This window comes from Nylanderia fulva, unplaced genomic scaffold (assembly GCF_048542155.1).
Source record: "Nylanderia fulva isolate GAGA-0341 unplaced genomic scaffold, ASM4854215v1 Scaffold15, whole genome shotgun sequence".
Taxonomy (NCBI): Eukaryota; Metazoa; Arthropoda; class Insecta; order Hymenoptera; family Formicidae; genus Nylanderia; species Nylanderia fulva.
In genome coordinates, this window is record NW_028189730.1 from 4,627,031 (window position 1) to 4,654,513 (window position 27,483).

Here is a 27,483-nt window from a genome sequence, read left to right on the forward strand (position 1 = left end):
CGAGTCGATGTACAAGTGTGTTATGGTTCACCTTACAGCTAAGTAATTTACAAATGTAAATCGCAAAAAAAAGAGACGACAGGGCCATTATATTGCTATAACTTGTACATTGCACTATATAGGAACGATTTATTTATTATTGGAGCCGCGCGTTGTTAGTTAGTTAACAAAATCGTGTGTCGTTCATGATCGTTCGCTGTTCACTCGTGAATAATTCGTTTTGTATGTAAAAGAGATTACAAGAAAATATTAATAAGAGAACAAATGAGAGCGAGAGAATGCGAGAGAGTGCGTGCGTGTAAAGTAAAGGAGGAGAGTAAATAATGCATAATATATTGTATATGTAAAAAAAATCGTGTGTATTCTCGTATTATAACTAGCTGTAATAATTTAATAAATCCTGTATATCGAAAAAAAATCACAAAGACACGATCTGCGTATATTTCCCGCGTTTTTTTAAATATTTATTACACCAAACTTTGCAAATTTTTTACAGCTTGTTAACTTCTTTATATTCTTCCTTTTTATCCAAAGAAATTTTTTTAAATATGTAATAATAAGAATAACATGATAAGAAATATAATATTTATGTAACATTTTAACATAGAATGTATAATAAAATATATCATCAAATCTAGTTCTTTATTATTAATATCATTAAATATTACATTTTACGCACACAATATATTTAATGAGATAATATAATATTAAAACACTTTGCAGACTTTTCCAGAATAAATTTTAATATAACTGCGATACATTTCACGAACAGCTATTTGAACTTTTAAAAGTTGCAAAAGTTCCTTAATGAAAGAGGTAACGTGCAATTAACGCAATTGATTGATCTAACGAGAAAATTCTATCTTGACGAGATTAAATGTATATCTTTCTGATTAAAAAAACGCAATCATTTTTAATAAATCATGTTAAGGTACCTTAGAATGACGCAAAAATTGACAATTCTGTAAATTATATAAATTAATGTCTTAATATATTTTTATTTTTTTCTATATAATATATTATTTAATATCTTACATAATATAATTATATATTATCATATTATATTTTTATATATATATTCTGTATAATATTTTCCATATAATATAGTCTATATTTTTTTCTATTATAATAAATTGAAAAATGCTTTGATATGTAAATATAAATGCAACATAGATACAGGCTAATAAGATCCAAGCGCAAAAATTAGACGCAACAATCTCATTATAAAATACTTTTCTATTTAAAATGTTATTTAATTTAATTAACATTTTAATTTAAATTGCAATTTAAATAGAGAAGTATTTTATACCAAGAAAATGTTGTACTTAATTTCTAAACTTATCTTTTATTAGACAATACTCATCTTGAATTTTTATTTGTATACCAGAGCTTTTTTAATTATAATTAAAAAATACAAAAAAAATGTAAAAGTAAGATATATTGCAATGCTAATTTATATAATCTTCTTATATTTCTATATATATTTATCTTTGTACTTTTTTATTAGAATTCTAAATGTGACATTAATAAATTGCTCATAAAATATTATAAAAATTAATATATAAAAGTAATGTATAAAAATAGTAAAAATAAATAAATAAATATACGGCATTTAATATTTATAAGAATTAAATGAAAATTTTATAGTAAATTGTAATTCAGTGAAAAATATTTTGTCAACAATAATAAATTATTATAGCCTCGATAATTTCTGAGAAAAAATCAAGCTGTTCTTAGCAAATGATAAGTACGATAATTCTGGGACACCCTTTACATGCAGATAGTAATATCGTGATTAATAAATAATCCTAAAGCAATGTTAACAACTACCTCTCTCTCTCTCTCTCAATTTTAAGTTCAAAACTAATTCAAACATGAGTATGGCAAAGCTATTCAAATATCTTCCGCAGTTTTCGAAGTAATTTGCAAACCGCGTAGAAAGAGAGAAGGTTGAAAGGGCAAGAAGTGAACTAAAGGTGAATTCGCTATTTTGTTCACGTATAAGAAACTTTATTCAGATCCAGAGTCGTGTTGCGATTTCTCACCATAAATCGCGCGCCAGGGAAACAGAAAAAAAAAATAAAGTAGGAGAAGAAACCGAAAGGAAACGCACCGAAAAATCTAACAACTTCCAAGGCTCGAAACGAGAGGAAGCAATCGGTTGTCGAGAAGAGATAAGGAAAAGTTTGCGATAATGAAGAAAATTCGGTGGTGGAGGAGCGAAGGGATGGAAAGAAAAGCGGAAACGAGAGGTGGTGGAGGCAGGAAGCGAAATATCGGATGGCGCGCGAATTTTAACGCGCGTCGCTCGCCTCGCGCTCATCTCTCTCTCATCACGCAGCCTCCGCGGCTTCCCTGTTCAGTGTGATCCGCGCGGTCCGAGCGCGAGTACGCGTGTGCATATTCCGGCCTGTTGTTTCGTCGCCGCATCGCGAGACTATTTTGTGAAAAAATTTGAAAAAATTATAAAATCAATGCTGACACATTTGTGAAAAAAAAAAAAAAATTCCAATTCAACAGATTTTTTTTTTTTTATGAATATAGAAAAAAATAAGCGATTGTGTCTCATTAAAATATGTAACATACTCTATCTCTTTTTCTCTTTCTTTTTTCACTTTGAGAACATTTAATTTTTTTCCCATGTAGTTATCTTTGAGGAGAGTGAAATAAGTCGTTTCCTGTTCTAAACGTAATTTTAATTTTTAATTAATGTTTGTACTCTGTCGATTTGTTCAAACATGCGTAAATTGGAAATTTGTGGAACGTTTATGTTGAACTATTTGCATTAGTTGCTTATTTTATTGCTTCTCGAATATACATATATAATGGCGAGTCTATCAAAAGTTTCGCTGGGCAAACTAAAGTTGAATTAATTTTGAGGATTTTTAACAGAATAATCGAGCGCTGCGTATAAAAACGTTGTTCCATTGGCTTTTAACAAATTATTATTTAATTTCAATAGTAATTTTCTATCGACATTATTTGCATAACAAATATTTAAAATTATTGAACATGTGTATATGTTAAAAATAAATGGAGTCGTTACATTATAAATATATTCAAATTATTATTATTATTAACTTTGTGTGTAAATAAAGTAAATTAACATTCAAACTTAAATTATATATATTTTTGAATGGGAAGATAAATAATCAAATATAACTTAAACTTGTAATTTATATTGTAATTGTAAACTTAAAAATAACACCAACTAATTTTATTATTTATTTCAATTACAAATAAACAATAAATTCAAATAATAAATATAATTAAAAAATCACAATTATTCTAGATAAGTAATAAATGTAATTATAATTATAATTAATTTAAAAAATTATAAATAATTAAGTTTTATTATTAATTTATCTTATTGTTAGTTATAATTTTTGCAGACATTTATTTGTTGACTGCGCAAATAAAAAAATTTCAATTTTAAACACATGTTCTGATTTTGTGTACATTTCGTTGTCGATTCATATCGGGTTTCACATTTGGTTTCCCAAACTTTTCGACCCTTTGTGCATGAAAAAAGGAATCATGCTGCTTTGCTATTTAAATGTCGGGGCGAAACACTCGAGTTTTAATAAACTCGATTGGCCCGCGATCCATTCCGGACCTTGGATATCAAAGATTCATAAAATACCGTGAGATTCTATGGCATAAATTCGTGGTATGCTACGTGGTCGCCAATTGAAGGTGACACGCGACCCTCGGAAATTCAAATCGGCAAGTATTTCTTGGCAAGTTACTCCTAATTTCATGTATAAACTAAATTACACGGATAATTTAACTCTATCTCTCAATTAAAAAAATTGTATTAAAAAATCTCGATTATCATGTATTTTTAAATAATATTAAATTAATTATAAGAGTCTTAAAATTGTATGAGAAAAAAAACTCGATCGTTATATATTTTTAAATAACATATTTCGCAAAAAAAAAATAAATAAATAAAAAATGTTAATTATAAAATTATCAGAAAAAAATTGCGATCGAAAAGATACGATTTCTAGCATATACAAAGTATTCTTGAAATAGATCAGCCTCTCTTCCTGGTTAACTATAGCATTATTTATCCTCATATATCACTCGATGAGGTTTTCCCACTCAGTCAGTACTTTTTGGAAATTCTATTCGAACTTTCTTAAAGAATCTTTAGTTGACTTGGTACAATTGTGCAGAGTCGTCAACAAACTTGTAACATCTAATAAATTATAACTCGCCAAAATCTCGAGAAGGGTAACAGAAGGCGGGAGAGAAAGGGAATGGCGATTCGTCAACAAACGAATAAACATTTACTTTTGCTCTTTTGCCATCTGCCAGAACGCTGTGTTTCGAAAAAATCGAACGGGGAAAAAAAGACTATATCTCGATACGAAGATATGATATGAAGCGCGAGTGAAAATTTCGCGAAGAAAGTGATATGTGTCGCGAGGGTTGTCGGGGATCGCCGGAAAATGAACAAACCACAGCGACGGCGAAACGAGAGCATCGATGGCGTCGAAACGCGAGCGACAGAAATTGGAAAAGTAAGTATACGATCGTATAAAATCGACCAAAAGCTATTTCCTTTCGAGATCGCTTTACAGATTTTATTCGTCGCGAAGCTGATTTATCTCTCTCCCATTGCGCAATTTTATCAGATTTAAAGGAAGAAAATATCAAAATAATATATCCCAATTTCTTTTATTATACTTCAATTTTAATATTTATAGTTACAGAAATTTTTATATATAAATAAATAATTTTTTATAAAATATATTTTATTTTACAATAATACATACACAATTATATCTAATATATTAATATATTAAATTATATGTATAAAATATAATATTTAATACAATTTAATATTTTATTGTATATAATATATAATATATAATATATATTACATATATTATATATTTTATAATATATAATACATAATATATAATATGTATATAATATATAATATATAAAATATATAATATAATATAATATATAATAATGAATATTTTTCATACTTTACTCTATATGTATTATACATATTTTTAATTATTATTTTTGTCATTCAAATTTTCCCTAAAATCTCTACTAGATTTAAAAAATAAAAATTAAAAATTCGGATACTATAAAAATTTATTAAAAATATGAAAGCAACTGAAATATACTAAGAGCGTATCATTTAGTTCAGCGAAGAAAAAAGTTCTTGCTGTTGAAGCGCAATTTTTAAGTGCTGTCGCTTATGTAGATGCAATTTGATTAGTCGTGACTATATACGTTCTCATTATAGTCGCGATCCCTCTATCGATCTTGTTGCAATATTAATACGCCTTTGTATAAGTCAAAAAGCCAACATTTTATTATACAAATCGCGCGCGATATCCGAGACCTGTTGCTCTTTAATATCGTGCTATTTTTTAAATAACAGACATTTTGACCTATCTTTGACTAATTCATTGACATGGCTTCTTATATGAATATATTTCTATTTTTCTTATTTTTCATGTTATTTTATATTTTATATCTTGATTATTTTATATTTTGTATTAAAAAATTTTAAGTTATTTTATAATTTAACTGTGTAATTTATTTTGTATTATTTTGTTTTATCAAATGCATATCACGCGCATATTTATTATTTAGCAAAAACATTTAAAACAATTTTTTAATGTATCAAACTGAAAATTATACATATCGCAAGAACGCAATGCGAATAATACTAAAATTTCCGATTTTTCTCGTCTGTCGAAAGCAGACATAATTGGATTACCATCGACTCTTTTCGTTCTCTTTTTCTCTCCTTCCCTTTCGGAAAAATTAGCGTGAAACATTCAATAATTGCGATTAATTCACGTCATTCTGTCGAAGAGATCGATAAGCGCCGCGTAAAGGGATGAACTTTATTTATCTGGAAATTCTGACATTGGGGGTGACATAAAGTATTTATAATATTCAAAAAATTCGATAAAAAAATAATATCAATGTGACAGAATAAACTGATTGATACATTACTTAATACATAACACATTTAATATACGAATAAAATTCTTGTCTCGATCTGTCGATCAATTAATCGGTATTTAATTAGTTATTGAGACATCCACGTGTGTGTCTTGCAGTTTAAAAGAAAGTTTTTTCAACAATGTGATTCGCTATTATTTGCCAGCCATTAGATCGACACGAGTGATTTTTGCAGCGAATTTTAATGGAATATTGTCAGAAGGACGGATAAATATTTGTCGCGTTAACTGAAATCGCAAACTTCAATTTTCGGCGAAATTTAAGAGAATTGGAGGGAGAACAAATATCTTCTCTTCGACAATGTAAAGATTATACTCGATAATGCTCGATTCCAATCGATCAGTATTTTGATAGAATTATAACAATGGGATGAGAATAAAAGAGGGAAAACACGGAATGCGCGATCGCAAAATGCGATTTTCATCTCGATCATGTTATATATATAGTATTAATATACATATAGTATAAATTTCACAAATAAAAAAATAATCGTCTAATCTCAGCGCGTTACTTTTAATTTTAATATTCAAGTTGGTTATACTTTAATATTCCAGAGTGCTGTTGGTTTTAACGCCTTAATAGACGACAAACTTTCCACAAGCTACTGAACGTGTTCAAAATAAGAGGGAAAATTTACATAAACGTCAATTTAGCTCACACTAATGTCAGATCCCGAGATATTTCTCGCCGCTCAAGAATATTAATGAATAAACAACACAATTAAAAGTAATTATATTGCTTTTAATTTTATATATATATATATATCATATTTTCTATAATTAATTTTTATATTATATTTTTTATTATATTTTTATATTATATTCTATTTTATTTATATTATATTTATATTATATTTATATTATATTATATTATATTATTTTTTATATTATATTATATTTTATTTATATTATATTTATATTATATTTATATTATATTATATTATATTATATTTTATATTATATTTTTATATTATATTTTTACAAGAATAAAAATCTTTGAAAAAACTTTTTAGACGACCAAAGTAAGCAAAAAATGTTAATTTATTAAATCTTCCTCATAACGTTTCGACCTTTGGTTTAGGTCCTTATCAAATGAACACTGTAATAATAATTTCACAATTTAAATAATACAATAAACAATAATAAAAAAGAAGATTTAATAAATTAACATTTTTTGCCCAGTTTGGTTGTCTAAAAAGTTTTTTCAAAAATTTTTATTCTTGTGATTATATTTACTGGCGCTTTAGGAAATATTCTTCTTTTCTTATTATATTATATTTTTACATTATATTTAAAAAAAATTTTTTTTAAATTATCGTCTGGTGACCTCGCAGTTTTATATCGTTATTATATTTTTATATAAATAACTATTAAATGTGCAGATATAAAAATTTTCAGAAATGAATAATATAATTTTCTATGAAAAAATATATTTCACTGTAAATACGTAGTTTAATTGTTCCTATTTTTTTTAATTAAAAAATTCTCCCTAAAATCTTGACTTAAGTTGAAAGTAAAGCTAAGAAGAATAATTCAGACGTTATATTATATGTACATATCGCCTTAATAGAAAAACGACAAGCTATTAATTAACGACGTACTTCGCAGAATAAACACAATTTCGCCGTCCTATCTCCCGATCATTTGCATTTTCTAATTAACAATTATTCCCCAGCTGACGAGTTGTGCGCTGTCATTGGCCTTTACAGGCGTCGGCTGTCATCGCGAAGCCGTGTCACTTTCCACGCGGGACCGCTAATAAATTACATCCGTACATCTCCCGCCCCCATCATCGGTCCCGATCTCTCACTCCCTCTCTGTCGAACGCATCGGTGCACCGGCACGTCCGTGTCGGTACGATGCACTTCAGCCGCGATGCACTTTCGCGGATCAAGCCACTTAGGGAGCCGCGCTCTCTTCGATTTCTCGCGGAACCAAAAAGCGCAGCCCGGATGGATGCAATTTTCAAATTAAATTCGAAGGCTTCGAGAAGGGCAGCCTTCGATGAAATATCTCCCGCTAGGCCATTTTCCATCGTTACGAAATAGCGATAATTAGAAGGATTGGACGGATTGTCTGTCTCAAAAGTTAATCCAAAATACAAAAAATATTAAAGTTGGGCAGTATACGAATCCTAATTGGTCCAAATTATTTTAAAAATCACGAAATCATACTTCAAAGTATTCTTTAATATAAATAGGTCTTAATTTTTTCCAAGAAAATGTATAAAAAAGAAAAAAAAAAAAAAATTTGCATATATTTCCCAAAGAAACATTTTTCATCTTAAAAGATTTGGAAATGATTGTACCCTAAATTTAACCTAAGAAAAATAAAATTACGAATAAAATATTTTCAACTGTTTTCGCAATTAATAAAATTCATTTTTATAGCATAGAGTGTAGTGAAATATTTTTATTAGTGATGGGAACAAACCATGAAAATAATCAATTAAAATACGATCTAAAATGTGACAACGCCGAAACAAATTTTCCAATTTTTATTATTTATGTTTAAATTTTAAATTTTAATTTCAACTCATTCACTTTATTAATAGTTCATTGGTCTCATCATTGAATGGACGGCTCGCTTTCGTCGATGATTGCACGAGCGGTTGTGTTCACGGTCATGATACCAGTTTCATTTTTTCACAAGTGATTGTTAGCTTCGTTTGAGAGTAATAACTTCTATAACACTATGATGGACAAATACTCGTATTATTTAAACGATAAATCTGCTTTAGTAGTTTTGCGCTTAATTTCTTTTGCGGTATCATCACTTTTTAATTTGCGACAGCAGTCAGAAAAAAACAATGCAATTTAAAAATGCTGTTTTTAACTGCATTTTAATGATATATGATCTGCAAGTATGGGTTATGAGTGACACATTACATATTTTTTATAAAAAGAACCGAGTTGACATGGCTTTAGCGGATTTTTAATGTATTGTATGAGTCCTTTTTAGAGGTAAAATTGTTAATGAGTTTACAATGTATTAAAAAAGATCCAGTGAGGTCGAAACGTTTACTAATGAATGTTTTTAAATAAATTAATTATCTTATGTTACCTACCCATTTAATTGTCTCCTTTAGTTGACCTTTTATTATTTTTTTAGTTTTTGCTTGCATTACGGAGATTAATTTGATTTAAATTTCATTTTAATAACTTTTAAAGAAGTAAGTAAAAATTTGAAATAATTCATGATAATTAGGACGTCATTAAAAATGTTTAATTAAAAATTCACGGCGATCTCATTGATTGTAATATATCTTCAATACATCCTTAAGGGGATCCTAAGCTAACCTAAGTTTCCTTCCTGTTTTATCGGCAAAATGTGAGGTTAGATAAATTATAAATCCATTTATTGGTTATACGGATTGTTTTTTATCTGAAATTAGAACGCTTCGCCCTTTCTTAATATTAATACTTTAATTTGTATAGGAAGGAGATTTATCAATCTGTATAGTTTTATATATCTTGATTACAGATATATGAATGCTTAGAATTCATAATTCTGTTACCTACATATATGAGACTATATACAAATTAATAAATCTTTTTTCTGTACAAATTAAAGTATTAATATTAATTAAAAGCAAAGCGTTCTAATTTCTGGCAAAAACAATCCGTATAGCCAATAAATAGATTTAAGTTTATTTAACCTTACATTTTGTCGATAAAACAGGACGGAAATCACAAATTTCTCAAGGACGTTTAGTTTGTTATATTCATTAAAAATATAGCTGTTCTCTGTCGTTATTATATTCTATTTTATTATGTATTATCATCCCATTATAGCAATGTTTGCATTAATAAACATCTGAATATTTACACGACGTGTCAATAATGATTATAATAATAATATTATTAATTGATATTATATTATTAATATTGAAAAATATATCCTCGCATGTTTGATAATATTAATAGAGTAATTTTACTGTACTGTAATATTAATAATAATTAATTTGCTGATTCATGAAAGATTGATGGAATTTTCTAAGTACTCGAACGTAATATATATTCGGACCTCTTTTTTACGACAGTGTAACACATGTTTATTAAATACACGCGAGTCACGTTTATTTTTATACAGGGAATATTGCGCGAATTTGCTAAGATATAAATAAGTCAAGGTACACTCTTCCGAGTCGCAATATTCCATCATGGCTATAATGTATCAACTTTATTATTCATCTCTCTGCATTAACGTATCGTTATCAATTTTCCGTGCAAACTCGAAAAACGGAGAGAAACTGAATATGTGCTACTCTTCCCTCTCTCTCTCTCTCTCTGTCCTTCTCAAACAGATTTCTGATTTCTTTTCCATAAAAATTCTGCGAAACACCAAAGTTTTAATTAAGTACCCTAATTAGAAAATGCTAGTCGCGAATGAGATTCGCAAGCCGAATACATAAACTCCTGAGAGAGAGAAAACACTTTTTGAGGTATAAATATTAAAGAGTTATTGATCGTAACTATATATATTTATCATATAATAAAACTTAAATTAAGTATAAGAGTGATTTACATATAAATTATTAATATTATTTGTATATAAATTATGATTTATATGTAAATTATTAATATTATATATTTATATATATTTATATAAATTATTAATTATATGTATAAACTAATTATCAATTTATATATAAATTATTTCATTATAAATTTATGAATTATATTTAAGGACCCTTTTTATCATTATAAATTATTTTCTTTTATTCCGAGATAAATTTTTAAGAAGCACACCCTGCTAAAAATCGTCAGGATTTTCCAAATGTTAGAAAAAAGTGAGAGAGTTTATCTTTTGTCGAGATTTTAGTTTCGGTTTCCACGTTACTATTTTCGACAGGATTGGATAATACCGAGGCGAGCTTGTCGATGCTGCAATTTGTTCAAGGATCAGTATTGTCGCGAGGCGTGAAGAACACACGCAGGACTGTCGATATCCGGTACGTCAGTTTAATCCGACCGGCGTTCGCGCGAGTTCCGGCAGATAAATAGCGAGCCGGAAAATAGGATGGGGGATGTCACTTTTGCAACTCGAAAATATCTATATAGACGCGCGAGACGAGAGATCGAGCGGGTTCGATCTTACACACCGATTTATCGATGTCCCCGATAAGTCCGGACGAGCCGACTCTCTCTCTCTCTCTATCTATCTCGTCCTTTTGTTTGCCGTGGAAGAGCGACGCTTTGTTCGCAAGATTTCGCCCGCAATCAACGCGCAAATAGTCGCCTCTCCGCTTTTCTGACGTCGTTATCGCTGTGAATTTCTGACGATAAAGAAACCGATGACAAAAGCCCGCTTAGAGATCTCTTCGATAATTAAAAAAGAGCGGATATAAAGTAACGAGCGCGTTGAAACATTAATCTAACTCGAATTAGACTTTGAGTTGAGACTCTATACAGATTCGAAAAATTCCGGATTTTTGGATTTTAATGAAGACTGAATTAATATAAATATGTACATACAATTGTTTATTCCAATTGTTTATTTTTAAAGAAGAAATATAGAAAGTTATGCTGATGTAAAATATTTTGGTCAATAAGAAAGTTTTATTTTAAATATTTTTATTTTTAAATAATTGAGACCAACTTTGTGGCTGTTCAAGAAATCTCATATCTAATCTCTACACATAAATATCGATATATAGGCGGTGCCTTTCAGTCAATTGATTGACTCGCGCGATCAGCTGATAGCATCAGCTGATGTAGTTGACACGTGGCGTATCGAAATTTCGAAAAGCTTTCTAAAAATAATCTTATCAATGAAACAAAACATTAAAAAGGTCAAGCTTTATTCAAAAATTCTTCCAATATTTTAACACATTTTAAATGTATAACAATTTTAATTTAAAATTAAATTTTAATAAAATTTGGTCATATTCTGATTGGTTACAACAAACAGACACTATGATCATTTAGTTTACCATGTACTTTAAATTAACAGCCTGAAGAGGACCCAATTCGGGGTCGAAACGTTGCGTCTTTTTTAATAAAAGATTTTTCACCTTAGCCAGTGTCGGTCAATCAATTACTTTTTATCTTTATTTCAAAATTTCAACTGGCAATCGGATCACTTTTTTGTTGTTTAATAAAATTAGTTTATTATATATTATATATTATTAATTAAAGTTTTATTATTATATTATTAATATTATATAATTTATTACATACTTAATATATAATATATATAATTTCAATTGTTGTATATTAATATTTACTACAGTATACATTATTAATTTATATCAATATCAAATATTTTTAAAAATATTTGTCTTAGTTTTTCAAATCCTAACTTTTTAAAAAATAATTTCAAAATTTTAATATATTATAAGATTTTAAATTTATATACTTAATTGATTTGTTTTTTCAAAATTTTATTATCTAGAAATTTAAAAAATTAAAAAAATTTTAAGAGAAATATAAGAAAGTTATTGGATCATAAAATTTTTTAGATTGTCCTTAGAGATACCTTGAACCGGCGTATGAGGACCTCGTTCCAGTTTGTTTCGCGTTGCAACGACCGTGACTGGAGGTACTAAATCCAAGGACTCCTTCGAGGCTCGTCATGCTGGTCCCGGAGGCCAATTTTACATCCTGGGCCGGCAACTGGACGACGATCCTGCACCAGGTTACCTGCAACGACTTCGCTGGCTGCGCTAACGAATGCGACACAGCTTCCGGCGGATTCGATCATCTCTGCACGGCAATCGGGAAAGGGACTCTTGCCTCAACCCCTTCGATGACCCTTTTTTGCACACCCTGCGATTATGCGAGTTGCAACGTCAACGTGTCCTTGTTGCTCGACAGCCTCGAGAGCATCGAGGGCGTCTTTCTGTCCAGGATACCGATGAGAAATTGTAACGCCACGTCCTTCGACGAGGAAGTAGGTTCTTAGAGAAGAAAGATGAGGCGTCGAAATTCAAGAGGGCTTTAAATTCAAGGATTATTTTAAATTCGCAGAGTTAAGCTTCACAAGAATTGGAGAATGAAAGAAATCCTCACACATGCGCGAGCATACGAAATCGAAATGTCTTTAGAGAATTTTAATGACTCGAGGCATTAAAAGTTAAAAGAATTTTTGAAGTAGAATGTAAATTTTGCATAATTAATTTTTATTGAGCCTTCAAAATTATTTTATAAATATAACGCAAAAATTTATATGTTTAATATGATGTGTTTAAAACTCAATATATATTTAATCGAATTTAAAATATTTTAATAATTGGAAAATTAAGAAAAACATCTTGAAATGTGTTCAAACATTGGAACAATTTGTCTCCCTCTTAAAGCTCAGAAAACTTATTCGATTTTTGTCGCAAGGTGGACGACAAGCAAAGATCCTTATCCCGAGCGAGGAGTGATATTTCAAGCTTGGGAGACGATGCGTTTAACCCTTCTGTCAATGCAAAATTTTTCACTTTTCCATCAATGTATGGATCTCCAGGGGTCTCCAACTTTGTGTTTTTGACACATTGCACTGCGACAATTTTTTATAACAGCTGCTGCGCATCAAACATTCTTCTGCGTTATATTTTAAGGGGATTTTGCCGTTGTTCTGTTTTACCGACTTTAAGTTAGTTTAGGTTTACTTTTTATTGTGAATACATAGATTAAAAAATTCTCTACAATAAAAGTACTGATAATATAATAAATGAGTAGCGCTGTTCGGCAACTAATTTTTACTGTTTTATGCCCCAACATCGATTCCGCACGCAAATATACATATATAATTAATCCAAATACGAATCTTTTGATACAGGCTTTCAATCTCATTTTTATTATTTCTGTATTATTTTTTCATGTCATCTCTATGGGGAACGCCATATTTTGTGCACAAATAAACTGCAGAACTTTTGTATTAAATAAATATTGTTACGAGCTGATGCAAGAGGCCGATAAAAAACTAGTAATTTTTTAACTTTTATTGCTTTTTGTACGAAATTACAGCACTCCCCGTTCATTATTATCAGTACTTTAATTGTGGAGAAGGATTTTTCAATCTGTATAGCCAATAAAAGGAAAAACCCTTGAACTCAAAGTCGGTAAAGCAGTCATGGTCAGCATCCCCTTATGAGATTTTTAAATATAATTGCCCTTCAGAAGATTGACACAAGGGTTGAAGATTGTCACCTACATTTCTCTCGAACAAATGGAGGACAATACATAAATCCAAGTATTTTTCCCAGATTTTCGAGTGTTCGTCGGTGAGCAACATCGCCGAGGATCTAGCTATATCCTGCATGTATCGATCCAGAATCGGCAGCATCGCAGAAACGAAGATTCGTCGTTTCGACTGGAGCTTCCTCTTCGTGGCAGTCTTTATAGTCGCCGGCGGATTGGGCAACATATTGGTTTGTCTCGCCGTGGGATTAGACAGAAGACTCCACAATGTGACGAACTATTTCCTGTTGTCCCTGGCGGTGGCCGATCTCCTCGTCAGTCTCTTCGTCATGCCTCTAGGTGCCATACCAGGCTTTCTAGGTAAGAGGTTTTTTTTTTACTTTCTGCTCCACTCTTTTCAAATCTGAATTTTAAAACTCTTTTAATCCTTCTGTCAAAAAACGCCTATCTATAAAGCAAATCCCTTTAAACTCTGGATCGCGCGGATGACATTTCTCATCCACGTGCGCAATTCTGCAATTTTTTTCTTACCTGTCAACAATTTTTAAAATTCAAATTCAATGGTTAAGGGGATCCTAGACGCCGTCCTGTTTTATTGATAAACCATTTTTGCAAAGCAAACCCGTTTAACCCTGAATCGCGCGGATGACATTTCTCATCCACGTGCGTAATTCTGCAATTTTTTTCTTAGCTGTCAACAATTTTTAAAATTCAAATTCAATGGTTAAGGGGATCCTAGACGCCGTCCTGTTTTATTGATAAACCATTTTTGCAAAGCAAACCCGTTTAATCCTGCATCGCGCGGATGACATTTCTCATCCACGTGCGCAATTCTGCAATTTTTTTCTTAGCTTAGTCAAAAATTTTGAAAATTCAAATTCAATGGTTAAGGGGATCCTAGACGCCGTCCTGTTTTATTGATAAACCATTTTTGCAAAGCAAACCCCTTTAACCCTGAATCGCGCGGATGACATTTGTCATCCACGTGCGCAAATCTGCAATTTTTTTCTTAGCTGTCAAAAATTTTGAAAATTCAAATTCAATGGTTAAGGGGATCCTAGACGCCGTCCTGTTTTATTGATAAACCATTTTTGCAAAGCAAACTCTTTTAACTCTGAATCGCGCGGATGACATTTGTCATCCACGTGCGCAATTCTGCAATTTTTTTCTTAGCTGTCAAAAATTTTGAAAATTTAAATTCAATGGTTAAAGGGATCCTAAACGCCGTCCTGTTTTATTGATAAACCATTTTTGCAAAGCAAACCCGTTCAACCCTGAATCGCGCGGATGACATTTCTCATCCACGTGCGCAATTCTGCAATTTTTTTCTTAGCTGTCAACAATTTTGAAAATTCAAATTCAATGGTTAAGGGGATCCTAGACGCCGTCCTGTTTTATTGATAAACCATTTTTGCAAAGCAAACCCCTTTAACCCTGAATCGCGCGGATGACATTTCTCATCCACGTGCGCAATTCTGCAATTTTTTTCTTAGCTGTCAAAAATTTTGAAAATTCAAATTCAATGGTTAAGGGGATCCTAGAGGCCGTCCTGTTTTATTGATAAACCATTTTTGCAAAGCAAACCCGTTTAATCCTGAATCGCGCGGATGACATTTCTCATCCACGTGCGTAATTCTGCAATTTTTTTCTTAGCTGTCAACAATTTTGAAAATTCAAATTCAATGGTTAAGGGGATCCTAGACGCCGTCCTGTTTTATTGATAAACCATTTTTGCTAAGCAAACCCCTTTAACCCTGAATCGCGCGGATGACATTTCTCATCCACGTGCGCAATTCTGCAATTTTTTTCTTAGCTTAGTCAAAAATTTTGAAAATTTAAATTCAATGGTTAAGGAAATCCTAAACGCCTGTTTTATTGATAAACCCATTTGTGCGCACCTTCTTCTTTTCATTGATTGAATATAATAATAAATGCTTTTTCACGATTAAATAAAGCGCAAATCTACCAATTTTATATCAAAAACAAAAAATTTGTTTATATTTATTTTCTTTTATATTTTGATATAATATACAAAAATAAATACAAAATATATATAAAATATGTCAAACTTGTATTCAGCTTTATCCCTTAATGGAACGACGCAGAAACGAATCTGCGAAATATCATCAAGTCGCTCCGAATCGGAATGAAGAGAAATGAGAGTCTCGGATGGAACAGTAGAATAGAATAGGAAATTGAAGGAAAGGTATAAGAAGACGAGGGAATGTTTCGGCGGAATTTTAAGGATCTTCCGGCGAGCGGATAATGAATGCGCCGTTCGCCGGCGCGTTTCGCCTGCGCATCGGAGCGGAATTTCTACAAGGACTTTCACGCACACGCGATCGGATTACGCACGTAATATAATCCGGATTTAAGACGCCGCGATATACGCGGAAACGGGAGACGACACGCGCGAAGGGCTCGCCTCTTCTTCCGGTCTCGCCATATAGTTACGAAATTTCACGTAATAACAACGCGGAAAATATTGCCCCGCAGTTATGATGCAGTTCATTAAGTGCGAGATATTGCGTCACCGCTCTTGCGAAATTTAATCGTTAATTTTCGAGCGACGTAGCAGCCCTGATAACAATCGAACGAAGTTCAGAATCTGCCTGCGACCGACGCGATTTATTAAGAACATTTATCGAGATTCATCGTTTTATTAGCTGAGAGAATGCAGATTAATTCGAAATGATTTTTAGGACATTAACTTTATTACCGAGAGCTAATATATTAATTAAGTTCAAAATGACATCTACTTTCACAGCGACGATATAATTTGAAAGTCAACGAGATGTTAAGTCTCCCGAGAATCCTCCCTACATCTTTAATCATACGCTGTGAGAAATCCGATTTCATTATATAATAATTAAATTAATATATCATACTAATTGAAGAATTATTATTCATCAGTTGAGGGAAGATTATTTCATTAATCGTGGATTTTTTCACGCTAAAAATTCTGACGCGTTAATCCGATGGTAAAGTTTGGATAAATCTCTCTCTCTCTCTCTCTCCTAGATTTATGAACGATCGGTCGGCTCGCAACCCCTTCTCTTTCCTCTGACAAGGAACGACTTTATCCGCGAGGCTTTCGCGTCACGTGCCCGCGCTTCATCCTTCACGTGGAACACGCCGACGACACGCGCGGCATTAGCAGACTCATCGTCGCGGCTCGTTTATCTCGTGTACGAGACAGCTTTTGCTCCGCGACCTGGAAGGAATAATTTCCAGGCCGCGCATCAACAGGGTTCACCCCGACTTAAAATCCCGGTAACGCGCGCGCGACGCCTTCATTCGATTCCATCATGTCATTAACCCTTCTGTCAATGCGCAATCTTTCATCTTCCCGTTAATGGACCCGAACACCAGCCGCGAGTATTTTTCTTCCCTTTTTTTTTTTTTTTGACGTATTGCGCTGCGTTAATTTTTTTTATAGCGGGCCACATGGAACGTTTCTTCCTATTATATTTTAGGTTTCCGAATACAATGGCCTTTGTATTTTGTTTCGGACGGAGAAACGTTCCGAAACACGTTTTTGGTATTTACCTTTTTTTTTTTGCAATTAAGTAAAAACGGGCGATCAATAATGATATTTGAAAATTGGAAAAATCTTTGCAAAATGAAAAAATTTAATTTTACGTTAAATCGTTACTCAATTTATTTGTATAATATAGAATAAAATCTAATTTTATATTAATTATTATTTTGTTCTTTTTGTATAATAAAATTTAATTTACATGATATTATATATTTAATTATTTTTTCTACTAATGGAATAAAATATAATTTTATTTAATTTTTAATTGTTTAATTTAATTTAATTTAATATTATATAATATCACGATATTGTAATACACGAGCTTAATTAGGTTTGTTTAATTTTTGCTTTTTTATTTATTTTCTATACTTTTTATACTTGTTGATATTATATATTATATATTTAATTATTTTTTTCTACAACAGAAAAAAATATAATTTTACATTGGATCATTATTAATTGATTATTTTTTATATCAGTTTCTTTGGATATATGTTTATTGATAGAATATGACGCTCCGCCAAAACATCAAAGGCATTTTTCATCTCTCTCTTTCTTTCTTTCTCAGATCGTCGATTCTATATAATATCGTTGGAAATAATGGCGCTCCGCGCGATTATTCGTCTAATTTCCCCTCCGGGAAAAACATTTGCAAGAACGATAATCTTCTTCCAATCTTTTTCTCGAATCTTTTCTGAGCTGAATGCTGGCGAGTCTAATCCAGTACAGTCATTAAATTTAAAATATCTGAAACCTTTGAACTTTGGCACTTTTAGAATTTCGTGTAATCGCGGATTTAAATCCCAAATTTTCCCCGTTTATGAGAAACTTTGGGGACTCGCAAACTTTAAATGTCGGAATCTGCAATGTCCGTCTCTTTTATGTACGGGAATTTGATCGGAATTCCATTATTAGATTTCCTTCGCCACACATTAAAAACAAAAGAACACAAGCTTGTACACAGAATGATTTGCGAAAAAAATTAGTGGAGCAAATTCCTTCGTAAACAAAGATATTGATACCCATCAATTATCGATGCTTCTTTTAACGCAAAAATATAATATAAAATACATTTAAATTCAATTAATATTTTTTGACAGAAATCAGCTGATCAACTGACAAAAATATTAATCGAATTTAAAGTATTATAACATATATATTATTTGAAACATATTAATATTTTTTATTTTATATTTATATTATAAAATTTAAAATTAGCAAATTAACGCATAAAGGAAGTAAAAAGTTCGGTTCGTCTTGCGCGTATCTAGAATTTTTATATAATAGATATATAAAAATTCATATACATAAAATATTGAAAAGTTATTAAAATATTTATATTGAAATACGATTTATATATATGTTATCTTCTCTCTCCCTTCCTCTTTCTTTTCTTAGAGCTAGCAAACAAGAATTAGTGCTTTGGCAATATTACGTCGAATAATTCTCAACGTCCTTGATCCGATTACAAGGTGTCGTGATTATGGCGCTAATTAATTCGCGTTTCGACTGAAATTGCGAGCAACGAAGCACGCCGTATGGCCATTAAGTACTTTCTAGTGTCCAATCTACGTCGGCTCGATGACAGCCTACAATTATCCTCAAGATGACATCTAATCTGTCATAAATCGTAATGAAATTCGCGTCAAACACACCCTCAAACTTTCGGCTCATTTAATTACAAAGTTTAATCATTATCGTTAATTTATGACACACTGAAACAACTATGCGCGCGCCATTCTTCGTTTTTTATATATAAAGAGAATCTGAGAATGGTATCTTTAAAAAAATAATATCAAGTATATATATTTAAATTCGATTAATATTTTTTGACAGAAATCAGCTGATCAATTGTCAAAAAATATTGTTATAATACATATATTATTTGAAACACATTATTATTTTTATTTTTATAATATATTCATATTTTAAAATTTAATTAGCAAATTAACGCTTTATACAATTAATTTTTATTAAAAATATTAATAAAGCGGTAACTTGCTAATTAAATTGTAAAATAACAATATGTTATCAAAATTAAAATGGTAATATGTTGTAAATAATATGTTATTATATTTTATCTTTGATTAATATTTTTTGAAATCAGATGATAACTGTCAAAAAAATCGAGTATAAAGTACTATACTTGCGAGAATCGACTTAACATGCCTTTTTTTTAGAAAAGGGAAGAAAGTCAATATTTTTAACTCATATAAATAACGTATCATCAAACTAACTGAAAAAGTAATTAAATAATAATTATCCAATGTAAAATTAAATTTTAAATTCTATTATTCTCAAACTTTCGGATCGTTTAATTATATTTATGTATTATAATATATGATACTCTATAAACAATCTAGGAAAAAAGAACAAATAAAGTTATCGAAAAATTCTAAAAAACTTCAACAATATTTTAATTATTTACAGGTACATACACTATATACCATATGTATATATAAAAAAGCCAGGAGCTAACACAGCGAAATATCAGTCAGCATCCGCTGACGAACACCCTTGAAAATCGACGGACAGATAGAGCTCGCGCTTTTTTCCTCTTTCTCTCGTTACAGTCTCGTTAAGCTCGCGCGGTTCATTTCCGACGTTCGTTCTCATATACACGTTCTCTCATCCGGATATACATATACATACATATGTGCCGCGAGACTGAGTGTTGCGCAGCATCGCGAGAGCACACACCTTGTTACAGAGATGCGCATCCGCGCGTGGCAAGTGGCTCTTTTGTGGGGCCGAAAATTGGCAAACTCGCCACTCTCGGGACACAATGCGAGTGTTTCGTATTCAGCGAAACGCTCGCGTCTTCACGCGCGAACTATCAGGAAAAGGAGGGGAAGAGGGAGGCTGCTCCCATTTGCATCCCAATTCTTTTTCGCTGATTCGCTCGTCCCATCCGAAGTAAAAACCCTCCTCCGCACAGTTTTGAAGACAACTAACTTCCTAAATTTTTTCTTTGTAAACAAAAAAAGTATACAGTACACGCGCAGAATTAATAATATAAATAATAATCAGATTAAATAATGAAAAATATATAATTTAAAAATATAATAAATATATAATTATATATATAAAATATATATTAAATATTATACATTAAATATATGTATAATATACATATATATAAACATATATATATATATATATATATATAATTTATTAAATATGATATTAATAAAATATATAAAAATATATATTTTTACATATATAATTAAAGAAACTAGAAATATATAAAATTTAATGAACAATAATTTGTGCACACTCAAATACGGAGAGAAAAGAAATTTCCACGAGATATATATAATTTATTAAATATGATATTAATAAAAGATACAAAAATATATATTTTTACATATATAATTAAAGAAACTAGAAATATATAAAATTTAATGAACAATAATTTGTGCACACTCAAATACGGAGAGAAAAGAAATTTCCACGAGATTTATTGATATAATTTTTATTTAAGCTTTTTTCTCGGTTTTTTGTTCATGTAATTTTTTTCTCATTTGTATTTCAAGTTCTCTCAAATTTTTATTCCTGCCCCCTTAATTTTTTTTGCTCGCGTGTACTTAAGTCTTTATTGCAGCGTGTCCGCTCATCAAGGCGCGCTTTAATCTGTTACTAATGAAATTCCTCGCAACGTAGTAGATCCGCGTAGTAGATCTTAATATAATGCGCGACTATGCAAATTTTTGGGGTTACTAGGCGCCCTCAGAAATGCTGCGCGCTTCTCGCCTAATAATTATCACAACGAGTGCAATGCACACACGATGCGCGGACTAATTAAGCTGGTTTAATCTAATTGTGACATTCAAGATTGATTAGAAGACTCTGTATCTTAAGACATCCATCTTCTTCATTTGATTCGAATAAAAGTCAATTATACTTATTGTTAGTCAATTTATTAATGAGTACGGCGCATCGGAGAATTTGCGTGCCAAAAATTCGATGAAAATAAAAAAACATTGTAAAATGAAATGATATAATAATAAAATTTGCGCCAGGTAATAATTTGCAATCGACGAAGTGAAGTCCAAATTGTCACTTCAATTATGCGATCGGAGACCTAATTAATTAATTAATTATATACAGAGTATTTATCGTCGCTGACTTGATTGGATTGCTTTATCTTTGCTTCGCAAATCGTCTGTTTGAGGAATCTATCACCATACGATATAGTCGCCCGCTGTTTGCTTAATCCTTGGAATAATATTGGGTTCGTTGCATACGAAATATTGGATTCCGAAAGTTCCAGCTTTATAGATCTCACTAAATAAACATTCTGCGATAATCAAATATAACGCATCACGTGACAAAAGTGATATAACTCTCTCACGATAGCACTCTACGATTTTTTAAAAATATTTTTTTATCAAATTACAGCAGATTTATTAAAATGCAAAAATTAATTATATTTATATATATATATATATATATATATTTAATAAATATACATTAATTCTAATTAAAATAATTTTAATAATTAATTTGATCAATAACTTTATAAATTTGAATTAATATATATGTATATACAAATTAAAATTATATTGTATGCATTTATATATAAATTATAAATTAATGTTTTCGTTCCTCCTTCAAAAAAAATTTCAAAAAAATATTCCAGGTTGTCCGAGAAAATTCCTGCGGGAAATAAACACGTGGATTTTTGAGATCGCGACTATTCATCGAATCCCACAAAAAGGATCGAGTACAGCTCCGTTGCATACGTATCGACGAGTATATACATTTTCAACCGCGAATCTTTGAAGCGACAAAAATACATCTGCCCGCGCAAAGTGACGGTTTGTGTAAATGCATTTCCGACATTTGATGCCGTTTGATGTGATCCCATTCATCGCATCACGTGGATGCATCGTGCGAATCCGCAGCTGCATCTTTCTCCCTCCCACATCACTGTTCTCGCTCTACAATAAGGATCATTCTCCTAAGTTATTCTTCCATTAGTCTCTTGCACGAAAGGGGAACGTATCGTTAGAAACATATCATGTTGGAAATGCTTGACAAAAGCCGAAAATAGCGCTTGAAAGCGATATCCCCGAATCCTTTCCCGTCATTCTATGAATCCGAATCCTTTTTCGTTATTTTGTAAATGAATAACCCGCGCAAAAGGACCGCAAGAGACTATCGCTATTAATTAATCCTTTCTTTTGACATTTTTTAGTCGAGTTGTTCCACGAAAATTAGGACAATTATATTTATAATGAATTTATTTAATTAAAAAGTTTCGAAAGAAAATAGATTATTATCTAAATTTAAATTAAAAACAAATTACATGACACCAACTAATGTATCTCTTGTGATTAATTAGTTTAAATATTATTATAATTATAGTTATTAAATAACGTGAGATACGATTGAAATTTGATAAAGCTCAAATTTCTTTTTAACATTTTTTTAACCAATTTTTTTTTTTACTGAAACTTGATAAAATTTTATTTTTGCTGCTGTATCGTCACACAGAACTTCTCAATCCTCTTTTCACAAATTATTAGCGGACATCTTTCTTATGAGAGATTCTTTGCAAATAAGTTAATTTTTCTTTATACATATTTTTATAAATTTCATATTTTACACTTAATTATATATAAATATAACTATTATTTTACATGGAGCAATAAAACAAACTCATATTTATATTAAAACGCAGAAGCTCCATTTCCTACAGGTAATGGATATACAAGATGATTCTCGTAATGACCATTGCAATTTTCAAAGCACTTAGAAAAATCTAACAAAAAATGTCATAAACAGAAATGTAGCAGTTTATAACAAATTGCAATAATACAAATTAGTTGAATACTTTTGTTTAATAAAAAGACAAGATCACTTTGACTTTTTTAATTACAACCATCTTTTGTTCCTATTTAATAGTAACACAGAAGACAGCAAAATACAATAAATTCAATGAGTACTCACAGTGTCATTTAAATTGCATTACAGCTTAAATTATTTTAAATTTGTACAACGTAATTAGAATGATCAAAATAATTGAAACAATGAAAATAATGAAAATAGTCAAAACAATCAAAATAATCAATATAAGTGCGATCAAAATGGACGAAATAGTTAAAATTAATTGATCAAAATAATTGAACGATTATAATGATTAAAATAATTAAAACGATCGAAACAATCAAAATAATCAATGATCACTTAATTTAATTATTTTGATCGTACATTTCTAGTAAACATTCTATATTTGGATGATAGCAAAAAGTTACATTAAAGGAGAACTGGTAAATAAGGCTAAATTCTGCCTCGCGATGGAACCTAAATTAACCTTAAGAAAATTTCATTTTTCTTACGACCAAAGGAAGACGAAAATAACTGTCATTTATCCGAGAACTAGTGGGAAAGCTTTGGGAATAGCGCATTTATAATATAATATAACATAATAAACTGTTAAGCTTTAATGTTGATTTATACATAGAGAAACTAACAAGTTTTCAACAATAATCTCAAAAAAATTCTAAATAATCTGAAAAATACAAAGACACATAAGTTGTCAAACTTGTATGTGTACATATAGATGCGCATCATACATAACATAGATGTAACATCAGCAAATGTGGATTTATGAAAAATATTATCACTTTCATGCTATTGTCTATATTCATTTTAAAGTTGATATTTTTTGTAAATTATATTATATTATAAATGCGCTATTCTCTCAAAGCTTTTCCACCACTTTTCAGATAAATGACGGTAATTTTCGTTTTTCTTTGATCGTAAGAAAGACCTTCTCAAGATTAGTTTAGGTTCCATCGCGAGGCAGAATTTGCCTTATTTACCGGTCCTCCTTTAAAATGCTTTATTAAGATATGTAAATTAAAATGACTGTGTAACTTAAAATGTAACTTAAAACGTAACTTAAAACGTAACTTAAAATGTAACTTAAAATGTAACTTAAAATGTAACTTAAAATGTAACTTAAAACGTAACTTAAAACGTAACTTAAAATGTAACTTAAAATGTAGCTTAAAATGTAACTTAAAACGTAACTTAAAATGTAACTTAAAATGTAACTTAAAATGTAACTTAAAATGTAACTTAAAACGTAATTTAAAATGTAATTTAAAATAACTATGTGCACTCATTCAATATATTTTGCTGTCCTCTACGTTGCTATTAAAGAAAAGAAACAGGATAGTTCCGTTTAAAAAAACCAAGATTATCATGCAAAAAAAAGATTCGAGTTTCTCGACTTTCTACAACCTTCCAGGATACTGGCCGTTCGGCGTGGTGTGGTGCAACGTATACGTGACATGCGACGTGCTCGCGTGTTCGGCGAGCATAATGCACATGTGCTTCATCTCCCTGGGCCGTTACCTGGGCATTCGTAATCCGCTCAGGACACGTCACACGTCCACGAAACGGGTGGTGGGCTTCAAGATCGCCGCTGTCTGGTTGCTGGCCATGCTGGTCTCCAGCTCCATCACGGTCTTAGGTAAATTATTATTACATCCTTCCCCCCTCGCTCTTCTTCTCTCTGGTCCAGACAGAGTGAGAAAGAGAGAGATAGAGGGTAAATATATCCTGACATAGACCGACACGTATTTTGTAAAGGCGAATACGAAGATGCAAACATACCTCAAAGGGAAGCTGCACTTCCGCGCTTGGTTGTTTGCCCATTTATAAAGTACACAGTCCCTTTTATTCCGGATAATTCTATTTTAAAGAAATTTCGGACGAATCGCTCTGCTACACATACACAATTGTGGGTTTGTCCATTAATCTTCGCTCGGTGGTGATAAGGAGAGTCTCTTAAGGATCTTCATTTTTCCACACTTTTAAGAAAAATATATACGCTATAGTCTGGATAGAAACAGATGCGATCTCACGAGAAGAGACTTCGCGGTTTTTATCAAGCTTTTTGCAAGATAAAGAACGGAAAAGCAACGATGCGATGCGGCATATAATACACATTTATCGGGACAATGCACATTTATCAAGGCGCGATTTTAGGCTTCTCGATCTAGCCGGTTTATATTGAATAATAGCCTTCTTTCCGCCTTTCCATCCTCCTATTATGCAAATAAACCGATATAAATTTCGATTAACCGAGTTATACAAATTTCGCGGAAATTTCGCGTTAAACCCTGCTACTATATAATATCCTCTCGAGAAAGTCGATAGCGCAAAGTTAATCGAGCTCAAATGCGAGGGACTCGACAATAATTTCCTCTTTGACGTAATTGTATAGTGTAACACATTCCCGAAACAAACTTTAGAAGCGCTAATTCAGAGAATAACACTGTTTAACAAAAAACAAAAAAAAATTGAAAAAAGTCATTTTTTCTTGAACTGTATAATTTTTGAAAATAAGATAAAACAAAAAAAGAGATAATTCGAGAAAGGGGGGATTCCCATCCAACTTGACAGATAATCAAGAGCAATTCAAACGACAGCTGATCAGAGAAGGGATGCTGCTGATCGAGAGGTCGACGAGGACTCGAACAGCAAGGATCTCTTGTTTCAGGCATCATCAACCCCTCGAACATCATGCCGCGTCCAAGGATGTGTGTCATCAACAACCGGGCGTTCTTCGTGTTTGGTTCCCTGGTCGCCTTCTATATCCCCATGATCGTGATGGTGGCGACTTACGTGTTGACGGTCCAGCTGTTGCGCAAAAAGGCGCGATTCGCCGCCGAACATCCGGAAGGCGATCAGTTTCGCCGATTGGGCGGCAGATATGCGTCGACAAAGACGTCATCGTCGACAGCGTCGTCTTCCTCCGCAGTAATCACCACGTCCGCCATGAGATCGTCCTCCTCTTCGGCGAGACTCGGCCGCACTTCCGGTTACAGCGCTGAAAAGGAAAGGTGAGAAGTCTTATAAAATATAAGTCTCTTACTATTTTTTTATACAATTTTAATAATTATTATGACTATGTAATTTAAAATTATGTTCTATTTTATTGTAATTTATAATTTATAATTTTTATAATTGTAATTTATATTTGATAACTAAATAATTTCTAATTTTAATTTCTAATTTCTGATTTTAAACTTTGCATTTTTTATTCCTCATTTTTAATTTTTATTAATTAATTTATAATTTGTAATTTCTAAATATAATATGCTAAATTAATAATACAAAATAGTTAGATCATATATAAATAATTTATGTACTTTTTACATAATTAAAAGTCATAACACATAATTTTTAATTAAATAATTATAGAAATATATTTATTATAAAAATATAAAAATATATGAAATAAGTTCAAACAGATCAAAGAAAGTGTAGGTTGAACAATCTTGATCTTGTTTTATTTCCATATAAAGAAATTATATTTTATTTGAGCATATATAGTGAAATACACGATTCATAGCTGATTACAAAATAGAATCACGACTGTAACATTTATTTCCGTGAATTGAATCGAATCGTCTATCAAATTGCGCTTTTATAGCGCAGCTTTATGCAAGGCAGATCGCAAAGTATGCAACACTTCTGACGTCAAGCGACGATTTACGAGTCTATGTATCTTAAATCGAGCATCGCAGCGTAACAGCCAATCCGGGGAATAAATGTCATTTGAACTTTCTTCGTTCAAATTTCTTCAATTTTTATCGTAACTCGACAAAACTCGCATACAAATGCAGACACTGTCACATTATTATTGATGCAAAAATTATAGCATTTTTCAATTTACGTCATTGCAAAGAGAAGTAAAAGTATTTTATTCACAAAAAATTTATATTTCATTAAATATGTCAATGATAAATAAAATGATAATAAAAAAATTATATTTATTAAATATATG

At 30.9% G+C, this 27,483-nt stretch overlaps 1 protein-coding gene across 4 annotated transcripts in view; it reads left to right on the forward strand.

The window, feature by feature from the left end:
* Nucleotides 1–1,640: 1,640 nt before the first annotated feature.
* Nucleotides 1,641–27,483, forward strand: part of 5-HT2A (5-hydroxytryptamine receptor 2A) — a 29,385-nt gene continuing 3,542 nt past the window's right edge. Inside the window, exons 1-6 of one of the 4 annotated variants that reach the window (XM_029310721.2) lie at nucleotides 1,641–2,689; nucleotides 4,182–4,529; nucleotides 12,466–12,896; nucleotides 14,200–14,494; nucleotides 24,937–25,161; nucleotides 26,194–26,536. In XM_029310721.2, the coding sequence (XP_029166554.1) occupies nucleotides 12,579–12,896; nucleotides 14,200–14,494; nucleotides 24,937–25,161; nucleotides 26,194–26,536 (1,181 nt within the window). In that variant the 5' untranslated portion in view covers nucleotides 1,641–2,689; nucleotides 4,182–4,529; nucleotides 12,466–12,578. Of the gene's footprint in view, nucleotides 2,690–3,330; nucleotides 4,530–12,465; nucleotides 12,897–14,199; nucleotides 14,495–24,936; nucleotides 25,162–26,193; nucleotides 26,537–27,483 lie in introns of those variants that run through there. The other 3 variants (XM_029310723.2, XM_029310722.2, XM_085480552.1) reach the window with 3 other exon arrangements.